This window comes from Rhea pennata, chromosome 6 (genome assembly GCF_028389875.1).
Source record: "Rhea pennata isolate bPtePen1 chromosome 6, bPtePen1.pri, whole genome shotgun sequence".
In the NCBI taxonomy this organism is placed as follows: Eukaryota; Metazoa; Chordata; class Aves; order Rheiformes; family Rheidae; genus Rhea; species Rhea pennata.
Genome location: NC_084668.1, coordinates 37,522,766 through 37,536,698, shown reverse-complemented (window position 1 = coordinate 37,536,698; position 13,933 = coordinate 37,522,766). Strand labels below are relative to the sequence as shown.

The 13,933-nt window shown below is 43.0% G+C and overlaps 1 protein-coding gene across 1 annotated transcript in view; it reads right to left on the bottom strand.

The window, feature by feature from the left end:
- CPS1 (carbamoyl-phosphate synthase 1) overlaps positions 1-6,778 on the bottom strand; it is a 94,152-nt gene extending 87,374 nt beyond the window's left edge. Inside the window, exon 1 of the mRNA XM_062578995.1 lies at positions 6,656-6,778. Within this exon, the coding sequence (XP_062434979.1) occupies positions 6,656-6,778 (123 nt within the window). The remainder of the gene's footprint in view (positions 1-6,655) is intronic.
- Between the last annotated feature and the right edge of the window lie 7,155 nt (positions 6,779-13,933).

Sequence of the window (13,933 nt, the reverse complement as noted above, 5' to 3'; positions counted from 1 at the left end):
AAACCATAGGGTGGGAAAGTCAACAACACCGAACTCCCTCTACACTTATAAACACAGATTTTGTGGCTAAATCTCCTAGATCTAGCTCAAAAAGAAACTGCAGCTCCCAGATCTCACTGAGCCTCTCATCAGAGAAAGCTGTTCACTGTAAAATGCCTCCGAGAAGCAGTGACTCCTCCAAAGGAAGGACCCTCCCTGGCACAGGGAAAATGCTTCTTTCTGAAAGGGATTTTGAAGCAAGAGCAGCAGCAGCCTCTGGGCCACAGGCTGTGTCTGCAAACAAGCAGCTGCTTCATGAGAGCTGCCACACTCAAAGCATAATCAAAGCAAAGAGGTCAGCTGGGTGCCTTGACTGGCTCTGGACCAGACCTTTGCACTTTCCGAGCCTTCCTGGAAATCCAGCTCATGCTACTGGCATCGAAAGTAGACCTCGGGAATCTGCTTCTCTCAGCCTTTGTTTCCAGGGATGGATTCCCCCTGCAAGTTGGCAACACCCAGATACCAACTCCATTTCAGGTAAGTTCTGCCATACATTGGCACAAGCTGGGGTAATTGCCTTGAATTGCAGCCACAGTTGCAAGATCTACCTGGCAGGTACTCCTTCAGGAAGCAAAGTCCACATCGGTGGAAGGACTGGAAAAGTTAACATCCACCTAGCTCCTGAGGGCCAAAATCCAGCGCCATTACCAGGACCTTCAAGCCTCACTCACATTGCAATAGTTGATAGGAATCTGCATGTCTTTTCCTCCCCACAACAGGCCTCTTGCTCTTGTACGCACCAGACTGGTGCAGAAATAACTTCAGTCGAACGCAAGCACTGCTGTACTATTAAAGACCCTACGTTCTGTTCAAGTAATGCAGAAGGACATCCCTGAGCAGTCATAAACTGCATGCATGTTCAGTTACAGCAAGGGAGAGACATTCAAATACTTCCCTCCCCTCCTTGATTTATTATTCTTAATTAAGAGTTCAGTTTGTTTGTTGAGCATTCTTGGAGTAATTATTCTTGCTTACATTTCTAGCGGAGGTGTTACCATATCCCTAAGTGGCCAACCTATCTTATCTTTTCAGTTTTGTTTTTAATTGTGAAGTGTGATTTACAGGCTATAAAAAAGGCCAATTGACCCAGTCCGGACTTAGCTGGGAGAGATTTTCACTAAAAAAAAAATAAAATAAAATAAAAATAATAATAATAGTAGTAGTAGTAGTAATAACAAACAAAAGAGCTGCTGTGAGGTCCTTTTGTCTCCATGCTTTTCAGAAGCATCTCTATGTAGCACAGAATAAATCTTTGTTGTAGTTTCAACTAAAATGTTTCCTGCACACACACCCACTGTGACATACACCACTTACAATCCAATTTCTCCTTCCTACTCACCAGCAACTTCACCTCAGCACACAACTCCCTGGGCTCTGGAGAGGTTGTAAGGCTCTTCAAGAGCTTGGAGGATGGAGATGGCCAAGAGAAATGGTGACTGCTCTTCCCACAGTATAGGTAGCTTTTATGCATATTGTCAAAACAACTTGAAGAGTTAACTTGCTCAGGTCTCACTGCACTAAGCACTTCACACATGAAGTAAAATATATATATATATATGTTGTGGCAGTTAAAAAAAAAAAAAAACAGTCAAAAAGTGGATGAATATAGTTCCAGCTGCATTCTCTGCTCTAGCAGCCCTCCCCATTTCCCCATTTACAGGATGGATGATACAGATCTGCAGAATCCCCGAAGATCTGCAGTACAGTTTGTTTTTTTACTGCATGCCTGCTATAAACCTCTTTTCTGAAAACGGAACAGGTAATTTTTTTCCTCTGGAATTCAAACTTGCCTCCTGTAATAACCAGTCAAGCAGCTCCCCAGTGCTTCTCTCCAAAGACATCTCACAGGCCCCCTTGGCACAGCCAAGCTAAACCCTGAGCTACTGGAGGACACCAAGCACCCAAGCCAGGACAAGAGCTGGTGTATGGCACAGGCACAGCTGGGGCTTGACTTCATTGCTGGCCAGTTTACTTCCCTCCAGTAAGAAGCTGATAAAACATCTCCTTTCTAAGACGAGACATAATTGCACACAGCACAACATTTCTAGACACAAAACACATTTAGTTGGCTGCACAACAGCCAACATATCAAAATGGCAGAAGAGGCCAAACCCCACCAGATTTCTTCTACAGTGGAAACCCAGGACTGCACTACATCCACTCTCTCAAGACCACATAACCAACAACAAAGTGGACAATCCTATCTCTGCTGGAAAAATATCTCTTCTTGGAAGCACTAGACTATCACAGGCTGGAAATCTATCTGGACATTGCTCACAGTCAGGTCTTCTTTTGTCAACTTTTTTTTTTTTTTAGCACGTTTGCTTCTGGCTGAAACTATGAAAAGCAGAAAGGCAGGAATTAAAAATGAATCAAAAGCCAAGTCAAAGTCTTTAATATCAAAAGAAGATTCACATTTAAGTTAAATTTAGTGAGAAGTTTTGGGTTAGTTCCTTTATCATCAAAACCAAAGAGAAAGAAAAGCCAGAAAGATAGCACAGGTGCTACGGTAGAAAAGTTAACAGCTCCTACAACTCAAACTTTCCATTTCTTAAGGCTCTTCACAACAATGCCAAGAAAATTTGTTCCCCACCATCTATAGCGGTTGTGGTACAGGCAGAAGAACGCTGTACGTTGCTGCCACTCACACAGCCCATGACCAAGTGTCCCCACACAGCAGCCCAGAGGCAAGAGTGCTGCTCTTCTCTGCCACTTTCCACCTGCTTCAAAATATAATATCTGAGGAGTCTGTTTACAGTTATCTGAAATAGTGTCTACAGTCAGTGCTCAAATTTTCTAACTGTACTTTTAGCTTGCTCCTCGTGGTTTTTATAACTCTCCCAATTCCCTCCTTACTGAGCCAGCTATATGGTTACAAGCCACCTATTTATTGCACATACTACTCTTTACATCCCTATTTAACTACATGGGCCTCAGACAAGCATTAAATGATCTGAGCTTCGAGTTGCAGTCTCTCTGCCCGTTTCTGGATTACAAAGAAGCTGAATTATCCTGAAAGCAGTTTCACTGAGCACTTCAGCACGGAGATGCTTCACCAAAGGCTCCTTCTCCCAGGTAAAGTCAAGAGGGCTCTCGGACCTGCTCTCTGCGGGCAAACATAGCCCCAGTCTGCAGGGAAGGGTCCCCATTCCCCAAAGGACGCTGCCTCTCTCCTGCAGAGGAAAGGATGGATGCAACAGGGGGAAACAGATCTGTGAGTCCCACTATCTCCGACTGCTCATCTAAAGTGATGTTTCCTCACACATGCTGGGTGTAACTGGACAGAAAACAGTCCTAGGAGAATAATTATTAGGGCTTCTTCTGCTAAAACCACCACCTCTCTCTCAGCTCTCTAATACTTAGCTTAGCTTATACATAGATCAGGAAGTTTTTTTAATTGTATTTTGTTATGCTCCCTAAAATAGCCCACTGAGAAAAAGCAATTAAAGGCAACTAAACACTTCTTTAAACTTACAATAAAGGGATCATTACCTATACTGCCATTAGCCCACACATCTTAATTGCTGTGCATTTCACTCCTTCTCTACCTTCCTACAAATATCCATTACCCGTAACAATGGACAGAATATCAAGCACAGTCGTAAGTCTTCATTTGGTCACTTGTCCCACGTAGTTATAGTTAACTACTATACTCTTAAGCAAAACTATGCAATGGGTTGGCCTTTTAGGATCACTTATCCCTAAACTTTCTCTCAGGCCTGCTGGTTTACTGCTTGCCTATCTATATTACAGAAGCTCTTTGACTTCTGCTTCTGCGTGTCCTGTGGATAGTGGTATATGAGCCTGACACTGCCTTAAAGTAGCAGCCCCATGCTCCCGGGTTTTAAATTCAAACCTACAGACACTTCTGGGGCAAGCCAGCCAGCACCGCAGCTTGCACCAGGTCAGATAGCCACACTGCAGATACAAATGCTCCCCTAGACACTGCACTTCTGACACACGGTGGGACTTGGCTACCTGTGCTAACACACCCTGAAGTACAAACAGTGCCCAGTTAGCTCTGATCCACCCAGGGTATATATGCCATTGCTGGGACTGAAGTTAAAATAGTTCCCAGGGGTGTCACTTAGCACTGTCTCCAAAACAGGCACATGCTCTCTTTGCCTTCTGCTAGCGCTTGGGTGTGCCTTTGGCTTCAAGCAATCGTTCTGCAGCTTTACAACTGCAGAACAAGGTAGGCGCTAGAGCAGCTGGTACTGTAACTGCTTCGGAGTAGGGCAGCAGTTTTGCATGAGCAAGAAACTTTTTAATCAGGTGCCACAGCATGATGAGCTATGACCTGGTAGGTCTGCCACTGTGCAGTCCTTGAATGAGTGACAAAAGAGGTACCTAACATCATCAATCTGTCATTTAAGACAATAGATCCAAACTTCAGATGCTAATGCATTGGTAGAAGAGCACATCAGATCCAGCCAGCTCCAGGTGCCTACCAGAATTATCTGGAATGTATAAATAAAAATGCTCTCAAATACTGAACCAGCAGTCCTAACCACAGGCCACAGATCTTTACAGGCAGAAGCTGCCTTTTAGTCTGCAGTTACAACTATCTGCCACAGTAAGGTGTTTTTGAACTCACCTTTCATTGCATCACAAGCCTTCAACTATTGCACTTTAAAGGGCACAGCAGAAGTAACAGAATCAGCTCTAAACAGTTAGTTAGGTATCAAAAACAATAGAGACAAGCCAGGAGGTCGTTCCAGCAGAGCTGTTCAGTCCTCCTTAGGTGGCTGGACAGTTTCTAAAACCCTGGTGAACTTGAGTGTATCTTGCACAGATCCCCGTTCTGAGACGCAAACGTACGCGTTGGCATACTGACACTACAGGCAGTCACCAGCGATAAACCAAGCTACCAAGTACGAACCCTGGGCTCTTACACTCCAGATGCAGTGACTTCTGCCAACAGCATTTCTCAGTGCAGTACCTGCACTCACAGCTTCCACAGATCAAGCAACACCTGCAGTCAATTTTCTCCTTCCCCTCCCATACCACTTCAGTTTGAAGCACTAAGCCCAGAAAAGAAACTGTGTCACACTTTCTTCTGTCACACTGAGGGGCACTTTCCTGTCCAGTGATGAGAAGCTGGTGCCTATCCTGCAAGAATCAAGGTGAGAAATGGCACTCTCCCACCTGATGGCTCTGACATAGTTTAAACAGTGGTCAGTGCCAGACCACCAGAGCCTCTACAGCCTGAGGAACAAAGTATCTGCAGTCTTGGGGAGGAACTTAGCTCCCCATATCAGAACTTGTATCATCCCCTCCATACACAACTGCACTCTTCTTCCTCTTCATATGGTGCCCCTGGGGAGGTTGGCAATCATGATGGGTTTGTAATTCATGAGCAAGACTCCTGTTGTCATCACAAGGAGAAATAACATCCTCCTAAGCCAGATCTGATTGCCAATCAGGATCAGTCTGCTGGGAGGAAGATGATCGCTGTGTTTTACGGCATGGTGAACCAGGTAACAGTTCATGCCCGCTGTACACTCTCAGGGAGGAGAAGACCGGTCTGTTAGCAAATATACCAATTAAAACAAAAGGTTTGTCTCCAAGTACAGGTGAGCCAAAAATGAACTTGAGAACTCGCATGCTGAAAGAAGGGACAAGAAAAATAGGGATGCTTCTTTCCGTCTTCATTTTTTCTTTGCAGTCAAGTTTTGTTTTAAGATGTAATGGGTCTGTTGTCAGGAGGTCAGAGATCCGCTTTCTCATGGAAATCAGTGGCCATGGAACAGGTAAGGGAAACCTGAATCTACAGTGGACAGAAATGGTATTAATCAGTTTCCTACCCCATCCCAATGTACAAAGCAGCATCCACTGGGTACCACAGCCCTAGTCTGCTGGAGCTCTTCGCCTTCACCCACTGAAACCTCATTCCTCAAGCTACTAATTCTATCAAACTGTTAATCCAACAGAACACATGTCCAAGAGTCCCCTTTTTGTCTCTGATGTCAAAATAGCACCAGTGCTACACAATTCATGCAGAAGGTCTCACTTCACCACTGTGCTCTGCTGCAACTGCCTGAGTTACACTGACAAAGCTGGTGTAATGCAGCTCTTGTAATGAGGAGCAGAAGAGAGTTGGAGAATTGAACTAATAGGTTCCAGTAACTACAATGAAAGGCTGATACACTGACGTATTCACAGAGAGCTGACTGTACCTCTGATGAGTCTCAGAGCTAGCTTGGTTTCTGATACACTGAAAATGGTCCTATATGGACCCAACGGGATTACTCACATGCCTAAATTTACACTTGTATTTAAATACCTCGCTGATTCAGGCTGACATGGATTGAAGGAGTTGCTATCAGCCCTAGAGAGATGTAGGATGCTCGTGAAGAAAATCAGATAATAATTAACAGAGACCATGAACTTCCACCTTTTCATAGAATTTATCTTATAATTTCCTTTCCAGACTACACAACAAGTATTTGCTTGCCCAATAAAGCCCTGTCGTCAAGCAAATCCCTTGCTTAGGGTTCAGACAAATTCCCTTTTGTCCAGTTTTATGTCTAAGCAAGCACTGTTATCTGCAGTGGGCTATCTCCAAGCATGCCAAACACATCTCCTAGAGACACGGTAGCTTAGCTGCTGTTACCTTGATGCTCAACAACCTGGTACCAGTCCTTGTGAAACTCCAGTGATCAGCAGACACATTGCAAAACTCCAATCTGCCTTTCAAAGTCTTCGCCACTTTGCAAGCTGTCAGAACTCTTGTCATCTTGCAACTTGCTGATGGGTAACTAAAGTTTAAAGAACACAAGACAAAACAAAAATCTGCTTGTACGTGTTTCTTCCAGATTTGGCGCAGACGATGCACTCTTGCAGATTACAGGAATCAGAAACCAGAGGCACAGTCGGTATGCCGGACCGACTGCACAGCAATGCTCTACGCCTTCCCATTCATTCTGTCATTAAAAGTCTTCGGTGTAGCCCCACCTCCTCCTGCCCCTCTTTGGAGGAGCGCCTGCTTAGATGCCCTTGCAACATTTTTCCTCAAGCTGGTATCTAAGCACTGTTGTAGAGGTTGCATCACAGGTCAGATGCTAGTTCTGTCTCCAGGAGGAGAGCAAAACCTGCTAGAGAAGTTGCACCCACAGCCATGAACCATCCTTCACACACGGAAACGAACATCCGGGTTATTATTTCCGTAGGACACAAGGAAGAGCGCCACTTGTTTTTCTAGCAGCAGCCCATGTAAATTAAGAGCTTTTGTTTGTAGTATGCTTTCTAGTGCTCTCCAGCGTGCAATCTGGGGTCTACGCATTAGGGAGATGGACAGTCTGACTGTTACAAACCTACTTGTAATGAAAGAAGCAAAATGGGAGGACTAAATTCTGTGGAAAGCTGTGGTCTTTTTATTTTGTTTTTGGAAAACGCATAGTCACCAGAAGCCCCATCTGGAGACCCAAAGTGCTGCCTCTCCCCAAATAAATAGAAAGGACATTGCCAGGAAAAAACGATTGTAAAAGAAATAAGCCTTTTGGCAAAATTTCAATGGACAGCAGCTGAAATGAGACGAAATGTTCCATATGCTGTCGCCTAACTGATTGCAGACCTTGATAACTATCACATATTTTCTATAACTCCACACAATAGTCTTCAAAAAGAATCATGTTCCTCATTAGCCAGAGGTGAAAATGTCTAATGAACACACAAGCTGTGGGAGAAGAATGCACATTATTCTCCTTCATGAATTAAAATGGCAAGGCATCTTTCAAAACCCAGGTGATCAAAGCTTCAATTAGCACCAAGAGAGAAAAAAGACATTCAGACTTTTTTTGAGCAGCTCAACACATACTGCTCTAAAAAATTTAGCTGACCTTTTTTAATCTGACAGTAACAATTAGGACTTCTTCGTATACAGTGGCTCAAGATCAGTCAAAACTGATGCCAGTAGCACATGAAAGTATTTCCTACACAGCTCGCTGCAGCAGTAGGTTGAACAGTAGTGTACCTAATAAAACACAAAGACAAGAGGGCAATAGGCTTTGTATGATGGATTGCATATTGCAGATTTGGATGAGAAACACATGGAAAAAGGCAGGATCCAGATGACAGAGAGAGAGAGATGGACAGAGATAGGGTGGAAGACAGAGTAGGTGTAGACAAGTTCGCAGCTTAAAGATAAGCTTCACAAGTGTGCAAAGCTGGGAGAAGCAGGCCAACAAGGCTCCCTGCTGCTCACTGGTGATTAGCGTGTGGCTTAGCAAAGACTCAGTCGTTCTTCTACGAGAAGATACCAGACAATCATTCTGATTCACAGAAGGAGTTCTGGCAGAGAAAGAAATAAAGAACTGGGAAGTGTTTGTGTTAGTTATTCCTCTATTTACTTGGCTTCAGCCTCTAGCAATTGAAGCTGGATATACAGACAGGAGAGGATACATACAAAAAGGAAAAGCAATTTACAAATGAATGATTTACAAAGACCTGTACATTTTACTACAAAGGTCACGTTCGCATGCAAACACATGTGAACTCTCGCATGCAATTCAGAAGCCAGCTTTTTCCAAAGTTACATTTCACATGTTAGCTTTACACTGCCATGAATGTCACATGCAGCTCTCTGAAGATCAGAAGTACTGCCCTGCTTTATGTCTACGCTGAAGGACAAATTCAGCACCCTATTTTATTCTCTGTCAATATCAGTGAAATCACCCACACACATGTATTTGAATCAGCATCAACCCACACTGCCAGTTTAACTATTCTATTTGCACATTCCTAACTACCTCTTTCTATCACGTGAGTTTTAATGCAGCTGCCCAATGAGGCAGACCAGGGAACAGATCCAGTTAAAAGCCAAATCTTTCTTTCCACCATGCAGCCATTCATGAACACAGAGTAGACAAAGGACCGTGCCTTTCAGCAGAGCAGCAACAGACACGTAACCACATCATGAACCAGAGCCAGCTTGTCAGGGGCCTGCAGTACATACGCAGAGCTCATGTGGCAGCTGTATATTTTGAATTAAATGCTCTATGGGGGAACAATAGGCACGAAACTACTACCTGTCATTACCTCCACAGCAAGGTTAAAGCAATGATGCTCTACTGACTGCTATGGATTTGACCCTGCTGCTTTCCCTTATTAACAAAACTGATTTATTAAGTCCACCTCAGACCTCCTGGGGGTAAGAAGGTTATCCCTCCACTGTCCAAAGCACCTTCATTTCCAAGGCCTCCACTGCTATGTAAGGCAAAAGAAATTTTTCTCTATCAAAAGCAGGAAACTACTTCAAAGTTATATTCTTCTCACTTCTGGCATGCTAAAAAGGGTGATGAACTGTAGACACTTCAGGGCCAGCAAAATAAAATGGCACAAATGAGGCAAAATAAGTAAGAAATGGGGAATCAATGAGAAGAAGTGAACCACTGAAGAGTGGAAAAAGGAAAGTAGACATGAACGATTTTAAGTAGATGCAACAACACTGCGTGCTCTTAAAAGCCAGGATACTGAGAAGCTGTTTTCTTGACTGTCAGTATACCACTATTAATCATATTTCCCCTTCAGGGGATGAAGTTTGGGCAGGGGCTCTGGAGGAAGGCAGGCCCTCTTTCCCGGGCCCTCCCTGGTCTCACTTCAGCAAAGCACTCAAGCACAGGTCTGTCGGCAAGCGCCTTCCTCAATCCCAAACTATCTTACTGCCCTAGTCACATCCTGTGACTTCCAGCAATGGTGTCATGGGATAGAGGGGGGAAACTCGGAGCTCATGTGTTTGAGATACGCAGACACACACACAGAGCTTACACACAAGCACTCACACACATCTAAGTGCACAAAAAATCAGCTCCACTATTCATCAGTTCTTAACCCAAGTTTTCCCTCTTCCAATCTGGGCACACTGCATAAAGCAAGCAGCCTGGGTAGAGGGAGAGTACTGTCAGTTACTGCTTCTGTTTCTTCTGAACTGAACACAATGGGTCACTAGCCAAAGGAAGGGAAAGGGGGCAGAAATTGTCACCACTCAAAGCTAAACAGATCTTCTTGGGAGAGAAACACCCACTGCAAACTTGCCATTTTGCAGTGTTCGCTGTAATAGCTGTAGGCCAGCAGATCATTAGATCAGGCCCCCAGCACAAGGGCAAATGTTGATTATGGAACAGGACTGTTTTTTCCTGCATGATTTCACTGATGATCACCACACAGCATCCCCAGAAAGGGCTTCCACTCTGGGGGCATGGATTTATTCCATGAATGATTCACAGCCACAGCTTTACAGCTGTGTGGACTCAACATAGAATTAATGCTTGCAGGAGGGCATCAACTAAATGTCCCAGTGCTAGCTCATTTCTGACTGCTCAGCTTCACAGGGGATGACAATTCTCAAGCTAAGCAAGGAAATTAAGGTAAGCAAGAAGCCTACTACTGTAGTGCCTTTCAATAAGGCCAGGAGAAGGAAACCAGCAAGAAAGCTCAGTGCAGATGCAGGGGCTCCCTAGCCCTGCACCATTCATGATTTGCTGGGACAATCTGCAACTCCTTTCCTCAGGAAGAATGTAGAGGAAATTTTCCAAATTAATGGAAGCTCCTAATGCTGAAAGGAGCAATGTGAAATTCTGAAAATGGGGACAGAGGAATCCTATGAATTTCTGAATTTTGTGCAACTTACAAGTTCATGGCAAAAGAGGGGGGAGAGAGAAATAGAATTACTCTCTTCATCTGATATTAATATTACTCATCCACCTTTACAGATCTAGTAGATCAGTCTACACATTCATGTCAACTTTTACAAGTATTGCAATAAAATGACTGACATTTTCAAGTTCTCTCCTAAAAAATATTATTCAAAAGACAAGAGATTAGAGTCAATCTGTGGACATACTGGCCCAGGTTCAGTCTAAGTGCCAAGTAACTGCCTCCACCCTAGTGAGGCTCCAGAGGTGCAAATCTCCTCTGAGACTAGGATTGGGTTCCGTGTACCAAGCAGTCCATGTGAACTGTTTGGGCTCTCCTTCTTGTAACTGAGATCAAAGAGGAGATTTTTCCAAGTGTCTTTCAGATACTTCTGGAAGCTGTCTCCTGCCATCTGTCAGACTGTGTCCAATTTCTGATCATCCTGTCTTTCCCTGACTAAAACATATTCCAAAAATACCCTGAGCAGAAAAGTAGAGCAACTGAAGGTGCCAAAACTGAAATTGTCTGAAGCCACGGGGAACAATATGAATACCCTTCTCCTTCCCTACAGCTAGCAGAAAGGATGCCAAAGTGACTTGGAAACCTTGGCTTCAATTTCAAGGGAAGCTTCCCTTGCTCCCCAAGGAACTGGGAGGAGAGTTTAGAAAGCACCTGAGTAATGCTAAGATTTGCCACATGTTTTCTAATCAGGTCTTGGTTTATCAGACAAGATCATTGCAGTAGATACAGCAATAAGCTTGAGCTAGGGAAGTTAATTTTTGTTCACAGCATCCCGCTAACAATTCTATCAAACCCTTGTTACCTTGGAGGCCGTAACTTCAGTTTATTTCCCCCTATGTATCACAAGGAAATAGTAAGTTACCTTGTTCACATGCAAATGAGCTGACAGCATCCAGGCATCCCCCATCACCTGATCCTCTCCGATTGCTTCAGGAGAGAAAGCAAGCTAGTTACACTTTCAGACCTGCTGCTCTGAGCCAATCTCAGATCAAATGAAGCATTTTGAATAAAGCCCACAATGCTTAAACAGCACAGTAATCATGATGCAGAGTGCCACAAGCCAAGACTTTCAGAACTGAAGTATATATGGGCAGAAGCTGAATGGAATAAGAATCACGTACAAGCCTTACACCTTAGATCTCTTGACTTCTGTTATTTGAGCCACAGCCAGAATGTTTCCCCTCCCTCCCGCCCCGACTCTATCCTATCTTAGAGGGGGTTTAGGAAAAAGGGTATTTTAAATTTTGATACGAGAAGTTCATAGTAGATCAAAAGACAATCTTCAGACTAAGGTGCCACGTTCTGATTCACCCTTACCAACCCACGTGACCATCCTGACATTTTCCCCTTTTCCTGAAGTCCAGCCAAATTGTAGCAGCTGGTTACCAGAGAACTTCGGCCTTCCTATACAAAACAAACAAACAAACAAGGTTTGTAGCAGTGATAGAAAATTTTAGGATATAACCTAAGGGATTCAGCACCAGAAGGTAAATAAAAAGCAACATTTCAAGTTATTGTGCATTCAAGTCTTGCCAGATCATATCTGCAGAAATTCTGCATCACTAAAATTTGATGATTTCATATATTCATTCAGGATTCCTGGGCAGCTACAAATACTGGCTGTATCTGCACAGATTTGTTCAACAGAACTCACATATGGAAAGCAAAGTTTCCTGGAAACATCAGATGTCCTGCATGCACGAAGCTCAACAGCACACCTGCTTGAAAGACAGGTAGGCCACTGCCCTGCAGTTGGGAATTCATACCACACAAACCATGCTACACATTCACATGGATATGACTGGAAAAGCTCATGAAATCTGGCAGAAAAATATATGCAGGTTAGTATGTCGCGAGTTGGCAGAATGGCTAATCCATTCTGCAGCACCTGGGATCTCACAGCTCCTGCCAAGTGGTATTTGACACAAGTATATGCCACACAGATTTTAAAAAGATCAAAGTTTGGCCATAACAATGCCTCTTCCATTTCAGTCTCAGTCAAATTGAGTAAACAGCGTGCATTCAAGTCTGCATGCTCTCTGCTTGTTTCAGAGTGCCTTCATGTGGCATAAACACTGACAACCACTTACTTTGTTTGTCTAACTTACCAACAAGCCAAATAAACCTTATTAAAAATCCACCTGCTTCATTCCTCAGAGATAGAGACTGACTGTTTTCAAAAAGCCAAGTACAGCTGACTGCTGCCCTTTCTTTTATTTATTATTCTACCATAGGTCTCAATATATTAGGCTAAACAGAACTTTCACTCACCTGTTCCAGTTTCCAGTAAAGTAGAGATCAAATGTGACAATGTCTCAAGTAACCTAGAGTTCACCCTAAACTTTATTATATTCTGAACTCCTCAAAGAGCAAAAGACTTTTAAACTGAGAAAAAGTCACGAGTAATTAAACATACATTAGGACTATTCATTTTTTAGATAAAAACAATTCCTAGTGATGAGATAAGCAAGAGCAAGGAGGGATCTGTACTATTTCAAATGCAGTTTTACCCACCAGGCTAAAATAGTGCCAGGGTAGCATACTCTACGCTTATCCGTGGCTCCACTCCACCCTTTTCTCATGCTAACCATTTTACCTTGTGAAGAGCTTCAGAAAATTCAGTCTTTTCAATTCAGAGTGCTGCTGAGAAGGATCCTCCTGTTGAAGAAAAAGAGCTGTTGAATAACATGATCAAGAAAAAAAGCAGTTATTTGAACTCCTGCAGAAATATTTTTATTAAAGAAACTAGTTCTCTCTTAAGTTGAAATTTTCATTCAATTTTTGCTTTCAAAACACAAACCAAAAAGCAAGTTTCAGTTAAAAACTAAACAAAACTTTTATTTTTTTAATTAAAATAGCAAAAAGCATCAGAATCAAACTGAAATGCAGTTTCACATTTTTCTTCAAGAATACTAGCTCAGTCTAACTGACAGCTAATAGTAATTTAGCTCTGCAAGGTAAATACTTGGCTGCAAGAACACACCCTCACACCCAACAGCTTGTTTCATGAAACAGAGGAAGCATCCATCAAAATAAACAAAGTATCCCCAAGGAGCAGCAAATACCAAAGGTATTCAGGTCACAAAAATGTTAATGATCGTTTAGTTTAATTTCCTGTATCATACTTTTAAAAGATAATAAAGACTTTTTATTTTGAAACTGTAACCAAATAATTCAAAAATCTCACATCAAGGTCACATGGAAGTCTCAAATAGCTTTTTTTTGTAAGAAAAAAAAA